We start from the raw sequence: 22,418 nt of genomic DNA on the forward strand, positions 1-22,418 counted from the left end.
GGCAGGCTGGGAGGCAACAACTCGAGCCCGGAGAGCTGATGTAGTGCGGCAATTGAACTCGGCAACTGGAATCCAGGCAGCCGGCCTGTCGGGCAGTCGGGGGTTGCATCCTCATAAACATGAGCCTGAATCTGAAATACAAAACATGCAATCTGTCGGCTCAACAACTTGAACTTGTCGCGTCCACTGGAGAAAACTTTAGCTGAACTTTCCGTTTTATAATCCCAGAGATGCCATAAGCTCATGGCCGCCTTACTTTCAGTAATGGAATGGTAGAGGTCTGTTGGGGGAGTTGGCCAGTTTAATGATCGAATTTTTGCAATTTCAAGTGCTTTGAGTTCACAATCTCGAGTGCCTTGAGGTTGGTCGTGATGGGAAGTACAATTTTGTATCTTTTTGCAGGAAGTTCAATAACACTTTTAGTAAAAATCTAACTGAAAATCTCTCCTCAATCGATTTGCATTTAAAATCAATCTGGCTGGCAATCAACCAACTCGATATAGAAATATCTAAAAATACCTTCCCCCACGGCTAAATAATTTGTGATAAGCAAGTGCATTTCGTGCTGGCAATTAAAGGCCGGACACAGCACCGGAGAGAAGCTCCGAAAATACACAATATTATTTTTCCAACACGGAGAACACGGAAAGAGCAGCGGTGGTGGTGACAAAATAAAACACCACCGCCACCGCCATCGGGGTCCGGGGTCCAAAAGTGGAGAAACCGTAAGGCAGAAAAGCTCTCCGCCAACATCTCCGACATCTGACAGAGCGGTTTTTGGTTTTGGTTTGGGTTTAGTCGGCATTAGTCGGCAAACGATCGACGATCGACGACATCGACAAACGACGACTAAAAAAAACGACGACGTCGCATGGACTGCGATTCTGCGGACTCCGTGCGCGATTTTCATTCAGTTTTCACTTAACTTCCCGCTCAGTTCTAAACTCACCCATACACCTGTGCCATCCGCTATATAGTTTCGACATCCCAACCTCTGTACTGAGCCTCCATATCGGGGGGCAGAGACACTCCGAACTGCCCGGCAATCGGGGCGGCAGTCAGTCAGTCAGTCCAGCGGAGAAGCTCGCTGGGAACTCATCATTACCCTTCGTAATAATCGTAAATGTCAGTTACTGGACTGGTCGCTGTCGCGTCGCCGTCACGTAATGCCCATTCAATTTAATTTCATAATTAATAATTTTTTGGAAATCTACGAAAGTGTTTAGAACGGAAAAATTGTCGCCAGTTTTTCTCTGATTTTCTTTCGGCAAGTAAGGAGGAATATGTGAAAAGTGTGCTTTCGAGAGTGTGTGTATTAAATTAAATCACCGCATTATAAATAACTTGGGCAAAAAAGTTTTTAAATCTAAAATATATTCAGATGCCAGATATATACATGTATATATTATATATATCTGCAAGCCCCATCGCGCCAAGTAATCGAAGCGACAAAAAATACGTAAAAAGTGAAATTGTGTGTGTGTTTGGCAAATGTCACTAGTGTGTGCGTCACTGAAGATAAACCACGAGAGCACATAAAAAAGAAGGTGCACACACTTGCGACTGCCACCAAAAATATATATACAAAAATATATATTATTCTATTTACGCGCGTGTCTTGTAGCCAAAAAGTAAATCTCGTTGAGGAGCCACCACCACAAAAATGGAGTCCAACAAACGCTCGAAAAAAGGACGCAAATCGCGTGCAGGACCCGCTGACAACACTCAGAACGAACAGCATCATCCCTGGGACGAAGGTAGGTCTAAGGTCAACCCCCGAAAACAAGAAAGAACTGCAGATTTTTTGCATTCTGCCCCATAAATTAGCCGCGCATTACGCATACGCCGCGTGGGCGCATCGCTTGTAATGACAGTCGTTGACGAATTTAGAACTGGGTGGGTTATACAGTATATAGGGGCCATAGAACATTACTTATGACTGTCTGCCAAGTTGAACGGCAGCCAAAAATTATGACTATGACAAGTTTTGTGTGTTTTGGGGCCCCGCAGCGTAAAATCGGTTTCCCAATTATATCGTACTATACCATATACCATATAGACAGCCATGCACAATTCCGAATTCCGAATTGTGACTTTTTGAGTTCCCAGACACGGTCTGAACGGAAATCGGCAATCAAATGCAGTGGTCCACTGAGGTATTACAAAATGACAGGGTATATTAACTAGTTTATGATGTCAGGGGAAAAATCTTAATTATCCAAAATACCATTTACAATCTTTAAAAAGCATTCTTGATATGAATCTTTTAACATGTTTTTAATGGAATATCTGATATTCCGTTCCATTACAAAGCAATATATTTTCCCCAAAATAATCAAAAACTAATTCATTCATATTTCAACACTATTCCATTATGTTTCTGGCCCCCAACTCCTTGTAAAAAATTCTTGACCTTCGCTAGAGTATAAAAAGTTCTATATAAGAAAATGATTTTTGGAATCTTGAGAATTGGTTGGCATTCAGAGATATGTACGAGCTGTAAGCAGACCAACGAACTGACTCTATTAGCGGAATCTTCTATTTCCCAAGCACTATGGCTCTCTGGTGTGTGAATTGAAAAACCGGTTATGGATATGGTAGACCCGTTGGTAGTACTCTGTTTAAATACCGTTTGGATGCATCCATCATGATTTAAATTAGCCGGAGAATATAAATTTTCTATGGGACAGTTTTCCGCTAGTCTGACTGGTTGAAAGTGAAAAGACTGCCTCGAATTCTCCCCAAAACAATAAAAGCTATCGCAACCTGTTCACATTCCCGTTGCCAGACGGTCATTCAAATAACAAAAAGAGTGCTTACCAAGTGCGGATTGCAGTGCTCTGATTGCCACTTGAAAGGGGCAATTAAAACAACAGAGGCTAAATAAAAATAAATATATAAAATGGAAACATGTCCAAGTTTTCTGCATGGGAGACTGGGTTTAGAGCACGTAGGCCTTTCATCTAGCGTCCTAAGTTCATATGATGGGGTCTTAAACATATGGTTTACCTATCTTATCGCCAGAAAATGGGTGCCTGGCTTTATCTACTTATCTCGCCGATAAGTTGGGAAATTATTACGTAATGCTACTTAGTTATGACGCCAACCTTTAACTTTAAAAAGGGGCTGAGAGACTGTAAAACAATTTAAATAATTAATAAACGGTTTGTCATTAAAAAAGTGCTAAGTACTAGTTAAGTAAACATAAAAATACTACTTCCAGGTTATCATTATCGTTTCAACTTGCATTAAAACATCTATGATATCAGCTGCTAAGAATAGTCGATTGAATTGGAATCATAAATCAATAGCCACCAAGCCCTCCTCATCTATGTACTCCCAGTTGCATTTATATAATTTATTGTTAGCTGGACTGATGGGAATGTAGAAGTTTCCTGTTAAGTGAACGTGCTAAAAGGTTTAACCCAAAAAAACTTCTAGTTACCATAATCCACGGAACAATTCGCCCATTTCGAAGATGGATGATTCAGAATAGGTGAAAATTGCTGGTAATTGAAAGAGTAGCAGCCGCAAAAACTGGTAGTTTGATTGATTACCAATTAGCAGCAGATCCGAATCCCATCCCATCACATGAGCAAAAACCAATTCGAGCATCTATTTTTTCTAAAGCAAACTTTGACCTTATTTCAGGGCAAGCACAGAGAGCAATTCCCAGCACGGGTACAGCACTGACCCGATTCCTGACCTGCATGGCACCTGTGATTGGTAAAAAAAAACAAAGGAAATAATATACAAATAGAAGAAATTCTCGTATAGTCCCGTCTCCTCTCTGTTTCATTCACAAAAAAATTATAAAAAAGAGATCACTGGCAACATGTTGCCAAAGTCCAGAGGCGCAACATCACATTGTTTACATTGCGTTCTGTACTCGATTTGCATCTCATTTTCCACACATTTTCGAAACAGTTTTCAATGTGGTATCGGGGCTCATCCGTATCCGTAATTGTTCACATGACTCTCTGTCCGTACTTTCATTATTTATGAGTGGTGCTCGTGTTCGTCATTTTATTTGTTTTGTTGCAAAAGTTCTTTAACTTTTGTGTCGTGATTTTCGTGTCTATCAGTCGATATATAATATAGACAAATATCTACATGTGGGACCACTAGACGTATACGTTATATTCTGTGCTCGCTTTTCTCTCATTCCGTTTCCTTTACCTTCTCTTCGTCTTCCTTTCGTATTCTTGTCGTCTTCGTTTTGTTGTCATTCGCCGTCGCGTGTGGTTGTTGTTCTTGGCGGCTTATTTATATTTCAGTTTGGAGAAACTAATCGTCAAAAATATGAAGAAAAACCAAAACGTACGTATGGCGAGAGTTCGCCCTGAACTATATTTATAGGTACATAAATAATTCAATATCTGACCAGTCAAGGTCAGAAACCGAAAGCTTATAAATGTGTGTGGGCCTGGGCCTGCGTCTGCCACTTTCCCGGGGCATTAAAATGCAATAAAGATATATTGGAAAATATATTACTTCGAGGAGGCAAGCTCGCCAAATGGAAATCAATTACAGCCAATGCAATTTCCATTTCATTTCGACCGTCTCGCATTCTGGTTTCTGAATAATTAAGCCGTACAATGAACCCATTGACTGTAATTGTGTCACAGAAATTTATTTTCACAACAAGCAAAATTTTGCCGAGCAAACAAATCGGAAAATATTTAGCCGGGACGACGCGTCGCCCTGAATCTACATAACGCATACGCAGTGTGTGCCAGTTTTCTTACCTTTTCGTGTATTCATTAGAATTAGAATTAGAATGTTCCTCGGCGGTTCTCCGGCTCATCGAAATGTATTCAAAACAAATGGGATTTAATAAATCAATTCAATGGACAAATTATTTGCATAAGGTTTTAGAAAAGGGGATAGTCTTGAAAGTTTTAATGGAAATATCATACACTACATTCTTTATTTATTGAATAATAAGGTCTAAGAATATTGAACTAATTTCTTTAGTGCCCTGGGAGTGATCCAAGTACTCATTAATAAGTTGGCCTGCCTTGGCGGCCCTTGGGTGCGTTACGCTTAAATGATTCTAAATATAGTGGAGAGCGCCGGGCTGCCATGACGACCTTGGGGCGGTTGACGTCGGCAGCGTCGCATGCAACCAGTGGCGAAAGTGCAACATGGAGAAGGAAAAGGGGGAGAGTGGGTGGGATGGCACTGTCACACTATCTCTCAGTTGCGCTACAGAGAAAAAAATGTCGCTCTGATCTTTGATTTTCAAATTATTGTTATCGACAGACTACTATCTTTAATCAGCACCTCTATCTGCCAGAGACTAGACTCTTTTTATTTAAAATCCTCTTTATTTCTCCCAGTGCACTTTGGCACTTCAATCAGCATTTCGCATTTAGCGATTCCGAGAGCAACGTCAACCGTCTTCCTCAGCGTCAGAGACAAGTTTGCTGCCCGGCTCCTCGCCGTCGGGTCCGCTCCACGAATAGTTTCCCCCATCAGCAGTAGCAGTGGTAGTAGTAGTAGTTTTGTTTTCTGCTCTGGGCTGCTCAGCTGCTAGTATTCAAAACGCGATTAGACGCCGAACATGTGAGGCTCAGAGAAGGCGTCCCTTACTCTTTACTTTTTTTCGGTTGTTTTTTTCTTTTTTTCAAAATTTTTCTTTTGATTTAACATTTAATTATTAACTTGAACTAACCAATGATATTAACTAAAACGTTCCTACAACTATGGTTTATGTTTTCCTCAGTGTCGTGGGCAATTATGGTGAGTGATCGATTGGAATCGAGTGCCGGGTCGACATTTAATTGATTTGCATGTTACGCAATTCATTGGCAAAGCGACGGTTCAGAGTTCGGCAATAAATTGACAACAACACCACAAAAACACAAAAAAAACCAAAAAAGTGTAATGGCCAACGTAATGATACCCATAGTGATTACTCTAACCGACTATTTATAGTTTTTTTGGTGTGTCCACACGCGCATTACGTATACGCCACGTCGGCCATGTCGACCCTATGTCGTCCCAATTTCCTGGCTCTGTATCTATTTTTTTTTTTGTAAAGTTCAGCTGTGAACACAAAGTGTTCATGAACTTGTCCATGAATCGGTTGGAGGAGGTACATCATAGAGGTAAAGGAGGTGGAGGACCATGTTCCCAGAGTCAGTTGTCAATGTGTTTTTTTTTGAAAAGTCGAGTTGAGGAAAACCGAATTCAGTCAACTGCGAACAAGAGCTGCACATATCCATGTTGAGCAAGTCGAGCCAAGGCAGTTACGCTCGAATTGCTTTGTTAAATCCAGCTACACATGTTTTATTCGATGGCTTTGGGAAATATGAAAGGTGATACAGTGGAAATAATCCAATGAAAGGAGGAGTTTTCAGACTTTTATGAAGATATTCTCAGGAGTTCAATATTCCATCTTCTATAATGTTATTTTCACAACAACCTTACAGTTCAGCCCAACATGGCATCATTTCTTAGATCATTTCATCCCAATATGGGCAGTGATTCAATTGATTTCTCCCTTCATGAGCCATTACGCTATAATGAATGAAACGATCATATATTTTTCTGATTCCTCATCCCAAGGCAGACGTAATCGGAAAGGCGTAACGGAAAACCAAATTTATTTTCGTACAAACAATTGAGTTTCGTTGGCTTGTAATTTTTGGCTATGATTACAGTGGAAGCTGTAGTACATATAGATATAGTACTACATATGGATATGGTAGAATATTTTGTGTGCTTAGACCACGAAAACAAAAGCAAACAATAATTGTTGAATGTAAGGCACACACATTCGAGTATAAACACCCCTTTCGAGAATGGGGCTGAAAATGTAAAATGAAAATTGGTCTTTTTTTGTTTTTGTTGATTTTTTGATGGTATTTGCTTTGTTGTGCTTGTTTATAGACGAGGTGTGCTAAATTAACGGTAATATGTGTGTAAAAACCAAAACTGCAAAATTGTTTACGACTAGCCGAGCAACTATTTCTCAAAAGCGGGCAGTTATACATTGAGGGGCCAAAACAAAAACCGAACCAAACCGAGAGAACCAAAGAACTGCTAAGCATAAGTACCAAGTATTTTAAAACCAGAGGCACAAAGGCCACAAAATTAGTCTCTCCTAGCTTTTCTCGGGGTCTGCCGTTTGCGAAAAAAAATCCGCCAGTTGGCCCCGGACAATTTCAATGCACGGCTCGTCTATCCGCGAATTGCGCCAAGTGGATATATACTTCGTGTGGCTAAAAGAACTTTCAAAAATCCTCCATACTACAACTATATAAACTATATACCATATTCGATGGATTTTTAAGGTTTACGGCGGAAAACCCAAAAAAAAAAAAAACGACAAACGAAACAAAAACCGAACTAACGAAAAACAGGAGTCGATTGATTTATTTTCTAAATAATCGTATCTTTGTGGTAATTGTATTATATTTTTCACACATTTCGTAATTGCAGTGCTTTCGATATCGAAACTAGAAAACTTTCAAGATACCCAAGAGACTGTTTACCATATTCCTTCTATATATTTTCGTTCAATGTATCTTGTCTCAGATGTGCGACTTATGTAATTATGTGTCGAGTGTCGTCCGTCGTTTGCGCTTATTTTTAGCACCTGTTGCTGGCACCGTGTAAACACCTACCTGAGTTTTCATGACTGGTACTAAAAATCATATTTTCCAACCTCTCTAATCCCCGTAGTGTCGCTACCAGGTGCTGGAACTGGCCCCACCACTGAACAGCCGACCATACTCCTGATCAACGGCATAGCCAGCGACTCCCAGATCGAGGACAGGCAGGAGAAGGCCGCCGCCTTGAAGCTAGCCCTCGACAATAACCATATCGAAGCCCCTTTAGCCACAGTGCCCACTACACCGGGTGGCTCTCATCTGCTCGACTTTGAATCGCATCTCATCGAGAGCATCGACGCCCACGAGACTACAGCCGGCGGCGTCGGCATCAAGGAACTCCCGCCCATCGAACAGGAACTGCAACAGGGCACCTCCAAGCTCGGCACCGACGATGCAGAGCCCGTGATCGAAGTAGAACCGGCTGGCTCGAAAACCCTACAGCCCATTGAAGTCATCCCACCGAGCCATCAGATCGCCGAGGTTGACGAAACGGCTAATCCTCCAGAGCAACCCGACGAACAGGAAGTCCGTCGCACCGCCGAGCAGTTGGTGGATGAAATCGAGCGCGAGCTGATTCAGGCTCTGAGTCGGGATGTAGACCAGGCCCAGAAGGAGCACCAGGACCAGATCCAGCGCGATCGCCAGGAGCTTGGCTCACTCTCCCAGCAGGTGGAGGTGCAGCTGAACGAGCTGACCAGTATCCTCAAGAACAAACCCCAGGCGGAGATCGTATTGGAGCTGCCCGAGGAGGACTCCAAGCAGGATCAGCCGACCAAGAAGCCCCTGGTAGCCGCTTCCCAGGAACTGAAGCTGGTGGAGGTTCCCACTCCAAAAACCGAGGCCGAGGTGCAACAACGCAAGGAGTTCATCGACTCGCTGCCCCAGATCGAGCAGAATCGCCTCCAGGACGGATCGGAAGGAGAGACGGATGCCCAGCGACTCTCGGCGGACTGTAAGCGAGAGTACTACCAGTCGCTGAAGAAGTACCTGCTCCAGAGCAGCCAGGACAGGCCGCCTGTGCCGCTCCAGACTTATCGCTGGGAGGATCTGCGTCGAGCCAAAGAACGGGTAAGTAACTTCACTTGTTTTTACTTTCAAAACATTTCTGAAATCTGAATTATTCGCATTTTTTGGCATCGATCTGAAATATTTGATATTTTATGAACCTACCAACGTCATAGCTTTGGCATTGTTTCCGGTATATAGTTTTTTTGGGAATCTGTATAGTTAATAAAGTTTCTTAAAATAGTTTTCGACTAAAACATATGGAATAATTTCAGAAATTTTTTTAAAAAATGTGGTTGTTATGTTTTTTGAATAAAAAATTAATGGCTTTTGTTGTTAATTGTATTTTAGGGCGGCTATCCGTGGACACATCTGTACAAACGCCCATTGGGACCCGACGAGCAGCCGGAAATAGTGCTGCTCCTGCGAAAGTCCCAGGAACTGCGTTTCAGATCTGAGTCACCCAAGTCCCTAAAGAAAGTTCGCTACGACGAGCAGGTGCTGGTTAAGGAGACCGAACGATATATCCAGGACTTGTCGGAGGACGAGGCCGTAGCCACCACCACTGACGACGACAGCAGCAGCGAATCCTCTGATTCGGAGACTGAATCCGAACGCGATCGCAACAACGAGGACGCTCTGAGTGAGTGCATCTCCTGTGTGTCGGACTCAGTCCTAGCTGTCGGAGGTCACGCCAGGCCACGCAAGACCAATCGCTTGGCCCACATCCGTGACCTTATCCGACGCCGGCGCAGTGGTCGCACCCACGAGGACGCCCAGTCTCTGCCCGGCAACTCGGCGAATCCCAGCCGGCAGAGTAGCCTGCACGAGCTAGCTCCCCCGCCGGGATCTCTGATCCCCAACACAGACAAGCCACCGAAGAGCAGCAAGCCCAAGACAGGATTCGACATCATGAAGAAGCTAAAGAGCTTGGCCGAGCGCCAGAAGAAGCGTCTGAACATTAAGAGGATCACCCTGAAGAAGGACGAGAAGATCGTCCTGGGAGAGCAACAGAAGATCATGCGACTGAAGGCTTCGCCCAAGTCGGATCGCGGTGAGATTCCGCACTTCATCGAGAAGCAGGACTCGGACGAGATCCTGGAGCTGGTGGAGTACGATGAGTCGCCCTGCCGGAAGCGCACCAAAGAGGAGTTGCTGGAGGATCAGCCGAGTGGCAGTGTCCCTCAGCCTGAGGAAATCATTGAGCTCCCGGTGGTCAAGACTGAACTGGAGGCTCCCACCCTGGAGATCACTGAGCCCGCTGAGGAAAAAACTGAAGAACCGGAGAAGGTGGAGCAGCCAGAAGCTGAAGTCGAGGATTCAGCTGATCCGCCAAAGAAAACTCCACGAGTTCGTAAGGAACATGTCTACGAGGAGATTGGTCAGGCTGGTGTTCATGTAGAGCAGCCCATTTTGGAACTGGAAAGCCTCAAGAAATCCCTGACTCGTCAAGACAATCTCGCCATCGACGACATCGAGTCGGCCAAGGCTGTGCCTTTGGATCGGATGGGCAGCAGTGAGGAGGAGCAGGTGACCGCTGGCAAGCCGGGCGCCCTGCTGGCCCCCATCTCCTCCATAGACTCCACATCCTCGGACGAGGAGCGGGCCCGCCAGGCTCAGCTCTCACCCGTAACGGAAGAGGAGACTGAGGAACCCGCTGCAGAGGAGGAACCACCACGTCCTGCCTTGAAAAAGGAGGCTTCTCCAGCCCCCTCGGACAAAAAAGTGACCTTCTCCCATGTGGAAGATGAGGCGGAACCGCATCGTGAGGACGTTGAACTGCCGGAGGATGTCCTGGAGGCGGCCGCCAATGCAGCCAAGTCTAAGAATGAAAGGTAAGTGGATAAACTGAGGATTAAATCCTCTCCAGAAACACCTGCCAAGCTTGACACTAACACAATGCACTCCCCGAAAACCGATTCATCGGTGGCTCTAACCAATCTTCCAGAGGCTCTAACCTATTTGACTTCCTAATGAAATTGTTACTAACACTTGTGCCGGGATCGGGAACTAAATCGGGATCGGGAAGGAGCCGACGCCGGCTCACCAAGCACCACCGTGCACCACAATACCGTGACTACCATTACACCCACACAGACAGCACCACAAAAACAGAAACCTCACACAACAACAACAACAACAACAGTATTTGGCGTTTCCGGGTGAAGCGATCTCCATCCTGGACGCTCTGCTGCTGCTGCAGTGCCTCCAATGGAGGAACCCAAAAATATTGGTAGCGGGCTGAAGGCGAAGGTGGCCTAAATGATTTAGACCTAAGGTAAGACTGGAAAAAGGTGAAGGTGCAGTGTACTTGGGTGGGTTAGATCGGTGGGAGAAGCTTATACGATTTAATCTATTCTTTTAAAAAGAATAGACTGTAAATAACAAATCTTATGAGTCTTACTCTTAACTTTACTCAGTTTCAATTGAATTGAAAGTGTAATAGTTATACATATTAAAATCTTAAAGACCAAATCTATAAAGACTATAATCACCCTATAACCTTCTTCCAACCGATCAACCATAAAACCCACTGCACTGTAAACAAATTGTACGCGTCCTTTTCATATCCCCATTAAATGTTGGTGATGGTCCTAATAAATACGACATTAAGCAACAATCTGTAGCCATATTGGTGGGGTTTGTGGTGGGAATGGGATGAGTAGGAGGACTCCCTTTGACTATATGATCTTTTGAGAACCACTTCCAAAGGTCACCATTGTGGAAAAAAGCCAACGACAACTAATTACATGGATAAAAAGAAAACAAACGAGGCAGATGTATCCGAGGAACATCAAAAGAGTACGATAATATATTTAGCGCTCTAAAGGTCGACAAATGACAAGAAAGATTTCCGGCAGGCAGGCGGGCCGACATGTCCCCCAAAATAGAACGATAAAGTGCAGGCCAAGTCACTAATTGTTACTCCTCGGTCTCCTCCATCCCTGTCTCCTTTCTCCGCATCACACGATCGCAATTATGAGGAAAGAAACACTGAAAGAAATTAAAACGAAATGTTATTTATAAAATAAACTAATAAGCTCTTTATAAAGAAATCTCCAAAGTCAATAACTTTTCTCTCTGTGCATATTTGTCACCGCGCAGTCAACAAACATACTCTTAGATGCCTTAGACATTCGCACACAATTGCCATTCTAATCCGTGCATGTGTGTGTGTGTGTGTGTTTGCTAATTTTAAAGAAAACATTTTCATCTTTTTTCGAACAAGAATTTCGGTTGAAAAATTTGTGTCGCGCACAAATGGCGGACGAGAAAAGCTTTCGGACCTAAGGCCTCCTCAGTCCTGGCCGAAAATCGCAACGATGTAGACCGATCGCTCGCGCTCACACACACACACTAGCACACTTTTGCTAACGGGACTCAGCACACCGCACAACCACACTTACGACCGATAACCGGAAATTCCAAAGCGCGTTATCGATAAACGATTATTGAAGCCATTTAATTGTGGAAAAGAAGGCAATTAAATCGAATTGCGAAACTTTTCGGGTCAACGAAAGAATTTCGAATTTCGGGGCAGAAAATAAATTCAATGTCCGCTGTTCTGGTGGCGATTAAAAATAGCCACGACGACCACACAGCTGAATCGAACAAAAGCTCGGGGAGATTAGAACGAGGAGGTGAAAACGGAAAGCAAAATACGGGAGAGGAGGTGGAGGATTACGTACCCAGACCAAGTGAATAAGTAACCTAAAGTCGTGATGATGAACTCTCGGCGATCCGCTTCCGTGGGCGCTCTGCCGGCGGAGAAGCGACACTTTGTGTCCCGGCAGGAGAGTGCCAGTGGCGCCTCCCTGGATGTCCGCTGTGCCTGCCAGTACTTCCAGTGCGAGTCCCTTCTGCCGGAGCGTGTTAACCCCGTCGACTCGCGTCCTGGCTCTCGACTCAGTCAGCATGCCGAGGAGCAGTTCCCGCAGGGCTTCCTGAATCCCAGGGATGACCTCTCCGCTCACAGCTTCGAGGTGGTGAGCCACGCCGATGTGGCGCCTTCGGTGGACCTCAGTTTCATGGAGCGCTATCCGGAGCTGGAGCAAACGGCCAAATCCCGTGGCCTGGTGGTGCGCAGCATCTCCGACGCCACGGATCCGGAACCCTATTCCAGCACCCATCAGATAGGGGGTGTGGGAGGAAGTTTCATGGCCGGACGGAGGCGACAGCTCTCCATGGGTGGCCTCTCCTCGGGCAGCATGGGCCGCTTTCCGGACACCGCCTCCATGAGAAGCGGCACTTCTTTGCGTCGCATCTCCGCCGGAAACTCCAAGGTGGATCTGTACTGTGCAGACATCAATATACCAACTAGTTCAGGAACAGTCGGAGCAGGAGGACGACGCTCTGCCAGTGCAAGTCGAAGGGCCTCCAATGCGGACCTGTTCCAGGCCAGCATCCTGCAGCCGGGATCCATGCAGCTGCCTCAATTGAACTTGATACCCGCAACAGCTAGTCCGGAAATGATGAATCTTCCACCGCAGTTCCCCTCCCACCAGGCCTCTCCGGCTCCATCGCAAGACTTCCGGATTGCCAAGCCGCCTCTATCGCCGGACTATATGCGACCCAGTGATGACAACAAGGAGAATCTGTATTCGGGTGAGGTGCTGCCCCAGAATCGACCCATTGATGTCTCACGCTTCGGCGGTGATGCAGTGCGTCCTTCGTTTTTGTTGGAGTCCGATTTCCAACAGATGCCGGAGCCGAATCCCTACCAGTCCACCGTGACCACCATCGATCCTTTGGCGGAGACGGTAGCGGAACTGGAGCAGATAGCCCAGGAGCATAATATTGTGAGTATCAGGGATAATATACAGGCGGAGACCAGGAAGCCACCTTCCATTGGAGGCGATATCAGTGCGGCGCCACTGAGAGTGGATGAGCTGACAAAGATCGAGATCATCCATGATGTTCCCGTGGTGGATATAGACGAACTGGTCAGGGAGGAGGAGGCAAAGGCCGCAGAGCACCGCAGCCGGAGTCCGAGACCTGCACCTAGGCGACCCAAGTCCCCGCCAGTGATGGCCACCTTGCAACTGCCCTCCAGTCGCCCTACCAGTCCGTCACCAGCGGAGCAAGCTTCATCGGTCATCCAACCACAGCCCCTAAAGCGACAGCACACGCCCGAAAGACACCTCTCCCCAGAAAGAGCCGCGAAGTGGTCGCCTCAGCAGGAAGTCATAGCGACGCATCCATCACCGGCTGTGTTGAATCTGGAAGATGCCTCTCCAGAAGTGAAAAGCTCTTACACTGCACGCTTCAAGTCCATGTTTGGATCGAAAGAGTCCCGACAGAAGTCGCCCTCCCCCACACCCCAAAGATCGCGGACTCCCAGCCCAAAGCTGGAGCGGCACGAGAAGTCGCCCTCGCCCGTTAAGTTCCTATCGGTGTTCTCCAAGGGCAATGCAATGTCCGTGGTGAATACCACTACGGCTGCCATCAAAGGGAAGGAAGCGGAGCCCCTGGCTGTGAGAGTAACGGAGACGTTCTCCCTGAAAGTTGATGACATGGATCAGTACTCCAGCCGGCCAGCCAAGCCAGCAGCTCCTCCGCCGCATGCCCAGACTCTGTACAGCAGTCGTGAGGACTTTGCTGCCTCGGAAAGGGCTCCATCCGTGGACATAAGCGAGGCCTTTGCTCCCGTGGTGGTGTCCGCCCTGCCTCGGGGAGTGGGCAGCGTCGGAGGCGGAGGTGGCAGTATGACTGGAACCATAAGCACGGGGGTGCCCAGCTTCATAGCCGGGAATAGGAATCTCTATTCGAGCGAAATCGATGTGCCGGATCCAGGATGGCGCCAAGCCGGCGACTCAGTCAGCAGGGATGCAGGATGGCGGCAGAGCGGAGACTCTGCCAGCAGGGATATCTCCCTAGGAGGCAGTCGTCCACTGATCTCCGTGCCCATACAGATCTCCGGATCGGGAAGTAACAGTCACATATATCGACCACTTCACCAGCGAGCACCCTCAGAGCAGCGAGGAGGATTTGGCATTCAGAGGAAGTCCTCGTTCCGGGAGCCGCGAACCCAATCTCATGACCGAACGACCAGCTCCCGCTTGGGCCAATCCCAGGAGCAGCTCTTTGGCAGCTCCCGAATGACAAAGACGGTTAGTTTCCATTTTGACGAACGCAAATCGCGCCTCGCGGAATTCGAGTCCAACTCGCCCCTGACCCCCAAGCAAATAGAACACAGAGACTTCCTCGAAAGGACCTATTTCTCTCGGTAAGCCATCGCCATAATCCTGTGACTACCGTTACCCGAGCCACCTCGAAACCCCACGACTACCCACGACACTTCCGCGCAGGGTGAAGGCTTTTCTAACCACCGCTTTATAGGTTATCTTTGTTGCTTTCCAAACACCACACAACCCATGTCGATGATCCTTTTCTCCAAGTCCTTGCAATCTTAATTGATAGATTCTATTTTTTTCAACCTTCCAGTGATCATGAATACGAGCCCGTGGGCTCCTCGCCAGCGCCCAGCCCCCCAGTCGAACCCATGGACATCGACAGCGCCCTGAGTTCGGGTGGCACCACACCCCGCACCGAATCTCGCACCGACTACGAAATCCACACCAGCCAGGTGGACTCCAGCGCCCTGGAGGAGCTGCCCCTGCAGCCGGAGAACCGTCGCAAAGGATTCATGGCCTCGGCCCAGGATCGCACCCGTAAGATGCAGGATGGCATCCGCCAGCAGGCCGGAAAACTGCGCACCCGGCTGCAAACGAAACCAAAACCCAAGCCCGTTTCCGGTAGTCCCAAGGTCAAGGCCAAGGAGAGGAGGCGCTTCAAGGCCCCTGAGTTCTCCAAGATCAAGATGCCCGAGATTAAGCGACCGGACATGTCCAAGTTGAAGGACATAAAGCGTCCGGAGTTCACAAAGTTCAGTAAGCCGGATATGTCCAAGTTCAAACTGCCGGAGAAGTTCTCCACCTTGAAATTGCGACGCAGCAAGAGTTTCAAGGAGAACGAGGGTGAACTCCCGGTGGAGGAATCACCCGAGGGCACCGGAACCCCTGCATCCCCTAGTCAGGCCGCCCAGCCGGCGGCCCCAAAGAAAAAGTTCGAATTCAACTTCGGCACCTATCCGAGGGCATTCAGGAAGAAGAAGGAGGAACCTGCTCCGCCGGTCATGGAATCTTCGCTGGGCACTGAAGGTCTAAGCCTCAGTGTGATTCCCAGCACGGAGACCCAGCCTTCTCAGACTTCCACCAGTTCGCCGCAGGGAGATCGTGGACCAGGACCAGTGAGATCCCGCTGGGCGGACAAGTTCTCCGACGTGAGCTACAACGATAGCGAGGGATCTCGCTATCGGCGATACGGAAGCGAGCTGGAATCCTATGACCGGGAGTCCTCGCTGGAGCGGCGCATGAAGGAAGACCTGGAGGGCACGGAGGACACGGCCAGTGAGCCCCAGCCCCAGCCCGAGATGGGTATCCTTGGAGGCGTGGCGGACAGCAAGCAGTTTGCCGAGTTCGATGAGGAGAACCGTGCCATCCACGAGATCTCCAGCAAGAGATCCCGGGAGTTCAAGCGGCGGCCCATGGTGCACCAGGATTCTGATCTGCGTTCCGAGGACAGCCGTGATGCGGAAGGATGGACAGAAAAGGACATCCAGAAGAATAAGCTTCTTCGGAAAGCCGAGCTGGAGGCAGAAGCTGGCTTCTACAAGTTCCACGACCTGCAGGATGCTCAATCTACGGCTAGTTCAGGCAAAAAGGTGGTCATGGAGACCATTGACGACGATGAGTTCTTCCTGCGCAAGCGCGGCATCTCCGAGGACAACATCCAGCTGCGGCAGTACATCAGCGAGGCCATCCGTGAGGGCTACGACATGCCCAATGCCCTCAAACACGTAGGATACTCTGCGGAGCAGGTTCCGGCGGAGTACGGGGACTACGACGTGCCCCCCGCCAAACCCCGCCGCTTGCACAGGAACTACCAGCCGGATTTCGATTCCCAGGAGTTTGATGACCTGTCCATGTCCCAGAATGGCAGCGACTTTGTGCCGAAGAGACCCCTGAGGAAGGCCAGGAGCCGCAGCAAGTACTCCATCGAAGGCAGCCAGGAGCTGCCGATAGCGGATGGAGGTAGTAGCATCCAGTACTTCGAAGACGATGAGGAGTACCTGCGACCACCGCCCCGGGAAACAGAGCAGGCCCTCAACAACCTCGACCTGGAAGTGGAACGAAAGCAGCAACTGGCGGAGGAGCAGGACCTGGAGCCACCGCTACCACGTCCACAGGCTCCCAGACGCCAGAAGAAACGCACAAGGGACGACGTTTCCGTGGACAAGGACGCAGACTCCTTCATCAATGGCTTCGGTGGCAGATCAGTATCGAATACCTTTTTGCAGCCACAGGAAGATGTGAGTATGGGAAGGGGATTCCGTCAAGGACACCTATTAATCCTCTCCTGATTCCAGGTAATTGTTTATCGCACTGAGCACGAATATCGCCACGTACCGCTAGCCACGCCGGACACCTTCACGGACGGAACATCGGCCCGCACCCAGCGCTCCGAGGACGAGCGCACGTCTCGCGGTGCCGACTCCTTCATCCTGGACACGAAGACTAAGTCGGAGGAGGACAACGAGGATGGAGTGCAACGCTCAAAGAGTGACGAAAGGTTCGTCATCGAAATGCTGGAGAGTGACGGGTGAGTAGGAAAGATCTCCGATATGGATCCGTAAAAATATCGCTATGTGTTGCTTTCTCCGCCCGCTTCCAGCTATGCGGTGGTGCGCAAGGAGCTGCCCAAACCGACTCCCCCGGCCCGCCGGAAGAAGTTCAGCCGGCTGCCGGGCGAGAGATTCGCCACGCTGCCGAGCATCCGCGGCTCTAGGGGATCACCGCCCCCAGCTCGTCCGCCGCCGCCGGAGAAGTACGTGCCCACACAGGACTCGCCCGCCTTAAGTCTGGACGAGATTCCCGCCATGATCAAGTCGAAGTAAGAGAGCAGCCACCACAACTAATGTTTTTGTTTTGCCGTTGATTTGTTTTTGCGAATGCATTTGCGTTAAGTTTTTAGTTATATTTTTTAGTTTTATTTTTTTAAGCAACTAGACTAAGGCCACTATTCCGAGCCGATCCTCACGAGAAACACGCACTCACACAATAAAGCTAAACATGAAACCACCACACAGACACAGCAACTCTCTGGCTTTTTGCTTTCGGCCTTGCCCAGTTTCTAATCCCTAATCCCCAAGATGCCTTCTCTAATGAAACCTTTTCCCTAGCTACGAGAAGGAGCACAAGCAGCTGCCGCAGGAGGAGGAGGATGACTACGAGGAGCCGGGTCGCAGTAATCTGCAATCGGGCGAGGTCATCAATAAGATGAAGTTCCGCCCGCTGCCGCCGCCACCGCGTCCCCCGAGGGAGAAACGGTCTGGCCGGGCCGGTAGCCAGACCCTGGAGAGCTACGAGGATAGCGAGCACATTGCCAGCTCCAGCCAGGCGGATAGCTACGACCAGGGGGAATTTGAGGTGGAGGTGTCTACCCAAACGGATCCGCTGCCGGATGACTTTGTGTGCGAGGAGTTCGAGATCACCGAGGACATGAAGATCATTGAGCCGCGTGTTGGAGGAGCTGGCAAGACCTTGGAGGACATGCTACGCAGCGTGGAAGCCTCCCAGGCACAGGACGAGGTGGATGGGCCGAAGGTTCTCTCGGAGGATGAACAGCTGGCCAAGGGCTTGCAGCGTTTCCGGGATGCCAACCAGCGCAGCATGTCCGAGCGCTCGAGAGCATCCTCTCAAGCTGATCGTTCCAAGTCGTTGAGTCGCCCGCAGACGCCTTCGTCGGCTGTGATCATTGAGCGGCGAGTGCCCACTCCCAGTCTGGAACAGGATGATCCGGCTACCGTTCAAGCATCCCTGATTGTTCGACCCATCAGTGCCGCCGATCTAGAGGATGAGGAACTGCGTCGGGAGGAGGAGGAACTGCGCCGCGAAGGTCTACTCTCTGACAGCTCGGTCCAAAGCAAGTCCGATGTGGAGGAGGAGTTAGAGCATGGTGATGTGGGCTTGCGCGACTATGCGGCCAGCTCGGCGGATCTGGATGCGGCGGTGGAGCAACTGCAGCAGGCGCAGCTGGAGAGTGACTATGATAGCAGGTTGGAAGATGATGAGGTGGAACGCACACTCCGTGACAGTGAATACGAGGAGGAAAAGTATTCCGACCGTGAGAAGTACTCTGAACAGGAAGAGTTGGATGAGGAGGAGCAAATAACCGAGTTGGAGAAGCAGCTGAGAGAGCAGGAATTGGAAGAAGCTCTGGAAAAGGAGCTGCAGGAAGCCATGGAAAAGGAATTGTCCGATTACAGGCAAAAGGAAAAGGAGCAGGACCAGCAACACGAGCAGACCTTCTCGGAAGAGGAGCCAGTGGCTTCGGAAATAGACTATCACCCATCCGAAGAGGAGCCAGTGGCCTCGGAAAAGGACTATCGTCCATCCGAAGAGGAGCCAGTGGCCTCGGAAAAAGACTATCAACCCTCAGAAGAGGAGCCTGCGGCCTCCAAGATCGATTACCGGCCCTCCGAAGATGAGCAAGCAGTCTCAGAAGGAGAGCAACCGCTCTCCGAAAAGGAGTATCCCATTTCTGATACAGAGCCACTTCAATCGGAACCCGAAATCCCCGTAGAAGAAGCCCCCATTGTCAAATCCACCGCCATTGAACCCACCGAAGCCGAAGTCGAGCTCAAATTCGTGGCTACCTTACCCACTGAACCCGCCTATGAAGAAGAGTTACTGGAGCCCGAAGCTGCCCCACTGCCACCGCCACGCCGCCGATCCACCACCGCCCTGGAAGCCGCTCTAGCCACAAGTCTGACTATTGCCGAGCAGTCCAGCCGGGAGCTCACGCCTGTGCAATCTCTGCAGCAATCCCCGCCAGAACCACAATTGCCCAGCCGTCTGGCTGAACTGGAAGTGGAGCGTCTCAGAGTCCATGCCCTGCAGGCTGGTCAGATTCAAGTATCCCAGCTCCATGGCGCACAAATTAAAGCCGACGAACTGGAATGTAAGTCTGGACAGCTGGTGGTTCAAAACATCGAACTCCCGCCTGGATTCATTGATGACATTGTCGAGCGAGTGCAGCGAGAACAGAAACCTTCGCTGCTAACAACAGAAACCCAGACCAGCCGGCAGCCCAGCAGCGAACCGTCCGAGAAGGAACAGCCCGTGAAACCCCCGCGTCACAGCAAGGCAACAGAGCAGCAGCCACATCAGCAGGCACCGGTTGCCTCCACCTCCACCTCCAATCTCGACGAGCAGACGCAGACAGAGGCGGGCTTGCTGCCACCAGCGGCTTATCCTAGTGTGGAGTACCTCCAGTCCCTGGCCCCATTGGCTTTCTACAATCTGCAGCGCAGCGCCGAGGCGGAAGCCACATCGGCTGCGGATAGGAAGGCACCACACAAGTGCCGACGTCGCCATGTCCAGGAACAGCACACAGAGCAGGAATCCGGGTCCGAGATAGAAGATCAAGTGGTAGAACGACCACGCTCCAGGTCTCGCAGATCACGTACCAGGAGCGCCACTCAGCCGCCAGAGGAGGAGTACGATGAGGATCAGCCCAAAACGGTGGTCCAAGCCGGTCGGCAGTTCATCTCCGCCTGCAGCCTGGAGCTGGTTAACATCATAAATCAACTGACCCATGTCGTCCGGGGAGAGGCCGTGGAGCCGCAGCAGCAGCCGCGGAACATATCGGCCCTGATGGTGCTTTTCATTCTGATAACATTTGGGGTTCTGGTCTTCCTGCTAACCGGTCGACAGGTGCACACACATCATTGGGACTACTTTAATCCACCGGGGAACGAGGGTAGGCAGACGTGAGACGTAATTAGCTAGGGAGGGGAACAGATCCCTATCTGGGCGGTTTTGCATTTTGGATCGAATCTCGCATCGAATCTCGAGAGAAGAAACGAATTTAAATGCGGCCATGTGGTGGTCGCTCGAAACTTGAAGGCCTTAAAAATGATACATACTAACGCGAATTACTTTAGGGGGAGGTGCGCACGAGGGGCGTGGCCCGTGCTACTAGTCAATGGAAACAATCGAAGCCATAAGAATCCCAGACATCTACTAACAACCCAAAAAATATATAAGGGAACATTTTTCAACGATATATCGTATAGGAGATCTAAAAACAAAACGGAAGCACTTGGAGCAACAACCATGTATTAATTATGTACTTAACTAATGTACTCATAGTACAGATTTTTTTTAGACGCCGCTCGAGAGTTTGTTTCAAGAAGGAGCGAGGACTAATCCACACAAAAACTTACTTTGTTTGCTCATTTTTCTACAAGATTATTAAAAAGGGAAGGCGAGAGATTCAATTGTTGAACAAATTGTTGTTTAATTTAGACCAAGAAAAAACTTAGCAACTAATATTAAAAGCATACACTCTTTTTCATTGAATTCATTTGAACGTTATAAATTGAAAAATGCGGATACTTAGCCAGAACGTGAACATATATACATAAATATATAGAGAAGCGTATTTTCAATAAAGCAAAATGATATAAAATAATAAAGGGTAAACGTGTTTTAATCGGGGAAGATGGGAAAACATAACTTAAAATTAATGTACGATCTACTGCGTATGGAAAGTCCTTTATAGCAAAAAGTCCTCGTTGTAGTGAACCATCTCGCGGTGGTCCTTGTGACTGCCCTTTTGGGATTTGCTGGCGGCTAAAAGACAAAGTATATATAAGTTATATGAGTTATAGTTTATGATTTCACATTCTCACCAATGGATGACCAAACTGCAGAGGAAGAAGCATCGTTTATGGCTTCGATTTGGGGCTGACGTCTAGCCAGCTGTACTTGCAAGTTGATTCCATTCACATTTTTGCCATGCATTTCGGCAATGGCCCGGTCTGCTGATTCCGGTTTGGCAAACGAAACAAAGCCACGACTAGGGGAAGAAAATATTAAAATCAGGAAGTCTACAGATTAAAAAATATGATCCATACCTCTTTTCAATCTCCATGGAAACATTTACAATGGTTCCATAGTCGTTGAAGGTTTTCTTCAAGAAATCCTCGGTTACCTTGTTGCCAGACACGAATATAGTATTGCCGGCACGCGGCTTTTCGGGCTGGGCCGAGTCCATCGGAGATTTTTCAACTAAGCCACGCTCTTCGCGATCTCGCTCGGTGGCAAAGTGCTGGTAGAGATTCTGCCGGCGCGGCTCCTCCTTAATGATCTCACTTATTATGGTTTCCTGTGCGACATCGTTCTGGGTGGACGAGAAGGGCTGATAGGAGGCCACGGTGGTCTCCGAAGTGGAACGCTTAGCCCGCTCCTGTCCTTTGGGGCGCTTGAATGACGTCTGGTCCTGCTTGGTCTGCTGCTTTTGAATGGCGGGAATGGCACCGCTCTTAATAAGCTTCCTGGCCACTTCACGTGCATCTCGAGCATCAGCAGGACGCTTCAAAGTCAGAGAGCTCTCCGGTTCCGGTTTGGGAGCCTTGTGAGCCTGCAGTGCCTTTTTCTAGGATTTTGAAACAATATTAGAAACCTGTTTCCCGGTTTGTCTGGATTGAAAAACATACCTTTTTCTTGAGCTTTTGGTACTTCGCCTGTAGCATCTGCTCCTCTTCGGTAAGATTGTTGGGAAAGTGTATGTAAACCATTTTAAAGGGATTTACTTCAATAGTTAAAGAAATTTTACAATATTTTGTTTATTTTTTGCCGATTTGCCTAATAGTGTAGCTGCATATGTTAAAATGCAAAATACCATCTGGTATTTCGATAACAGTACTAAAAATACCTAAAAATA

General features: G+C 48.6%; 2 protein-coding genes across 11 annotated transcripts; one reads left to right on the top strand and one right to left on the bottom strand.

The window, feature by feature from the left end:
* Positions 1–786: 786 nt before the first annotated feature.
* Positions 787–21,168, top strand: LOC6506968 (trichohyalin). 10 transcript variants are annotated; one of them, XM_014909517.3, is made up of 9 exons: positions 798–1,271; positions 1,625–1,757; positions 3,652–3,726; positions 7,693–8,690; positions 8,979–10,462; positions 15,072–16,998; positions 17,056–17,288; positions 17,361–17,579; positions 17,869–21,168. In XM_014909517.3, the coding sequence occupies exons 2-9, from the start codon at positions 1,664–1,666 to the stop codon at positions 20,462–20,464; spliced, it is 7,626 nt and encodes a 2,541-aa protein (XP_014765003.1). In that variant the 5' UTR covers positions 798–1,271; positions 1,625–1,663; the 3' UTR covers positions 20,465–21,168. The 10 variants fall into 10 exon arrangements, with proteins under 10 accessions (XP_044570380.1, XP_044570378.1, XP_044570379.1 ...); XM_001956868.4 differs by having other exon boundaries at positions 798–1,163; XM_044714443.1 differs by lacking the exon at positions 17,361–17,579 and having other exon boundaries at positions 797–1,271.
* LOC6493031 (negative elongation factor E) lies at positions 21,157–22,381 on the bottom strand. The gene is made up of 4 exons (XM_001956866.4): positions 22,192–22,381; positions 21,610–22,130; positions 21,385–21,551; positions 21,157–21,325 (listed from the first exon to the last, which is right to left on the bottom strand). The coding sequence occupies exons 1-4, from the start codon at positions 22,270–22,272 to the stop codon at positions 21,249–21,251; spliced, it is 846 nt and encodes a 281-aa protein (XP_001956902.1). The 5' UTR covers positions 22,273–22,381; the 3' UTR covers positions 21,157–21,248.
* Between the last annotated feature and the right edge of the window lie 37 nt (positions 22,382–22,418).

Source organism: Drosophila ananassae, chromosome 2R (assembly GCF_017639315.1).
Source record: "Drosophila ananassae strain 14024-0371.13 chromosome 2R, ASM1763931v2, whole genome shotgun sequence".
Lineage (NCBI taxonomy): Eukaryota > Metazoa > Arthropoda > Insecta > Diptera > Drosophilidae > Drosophila > Drosophila ananassae.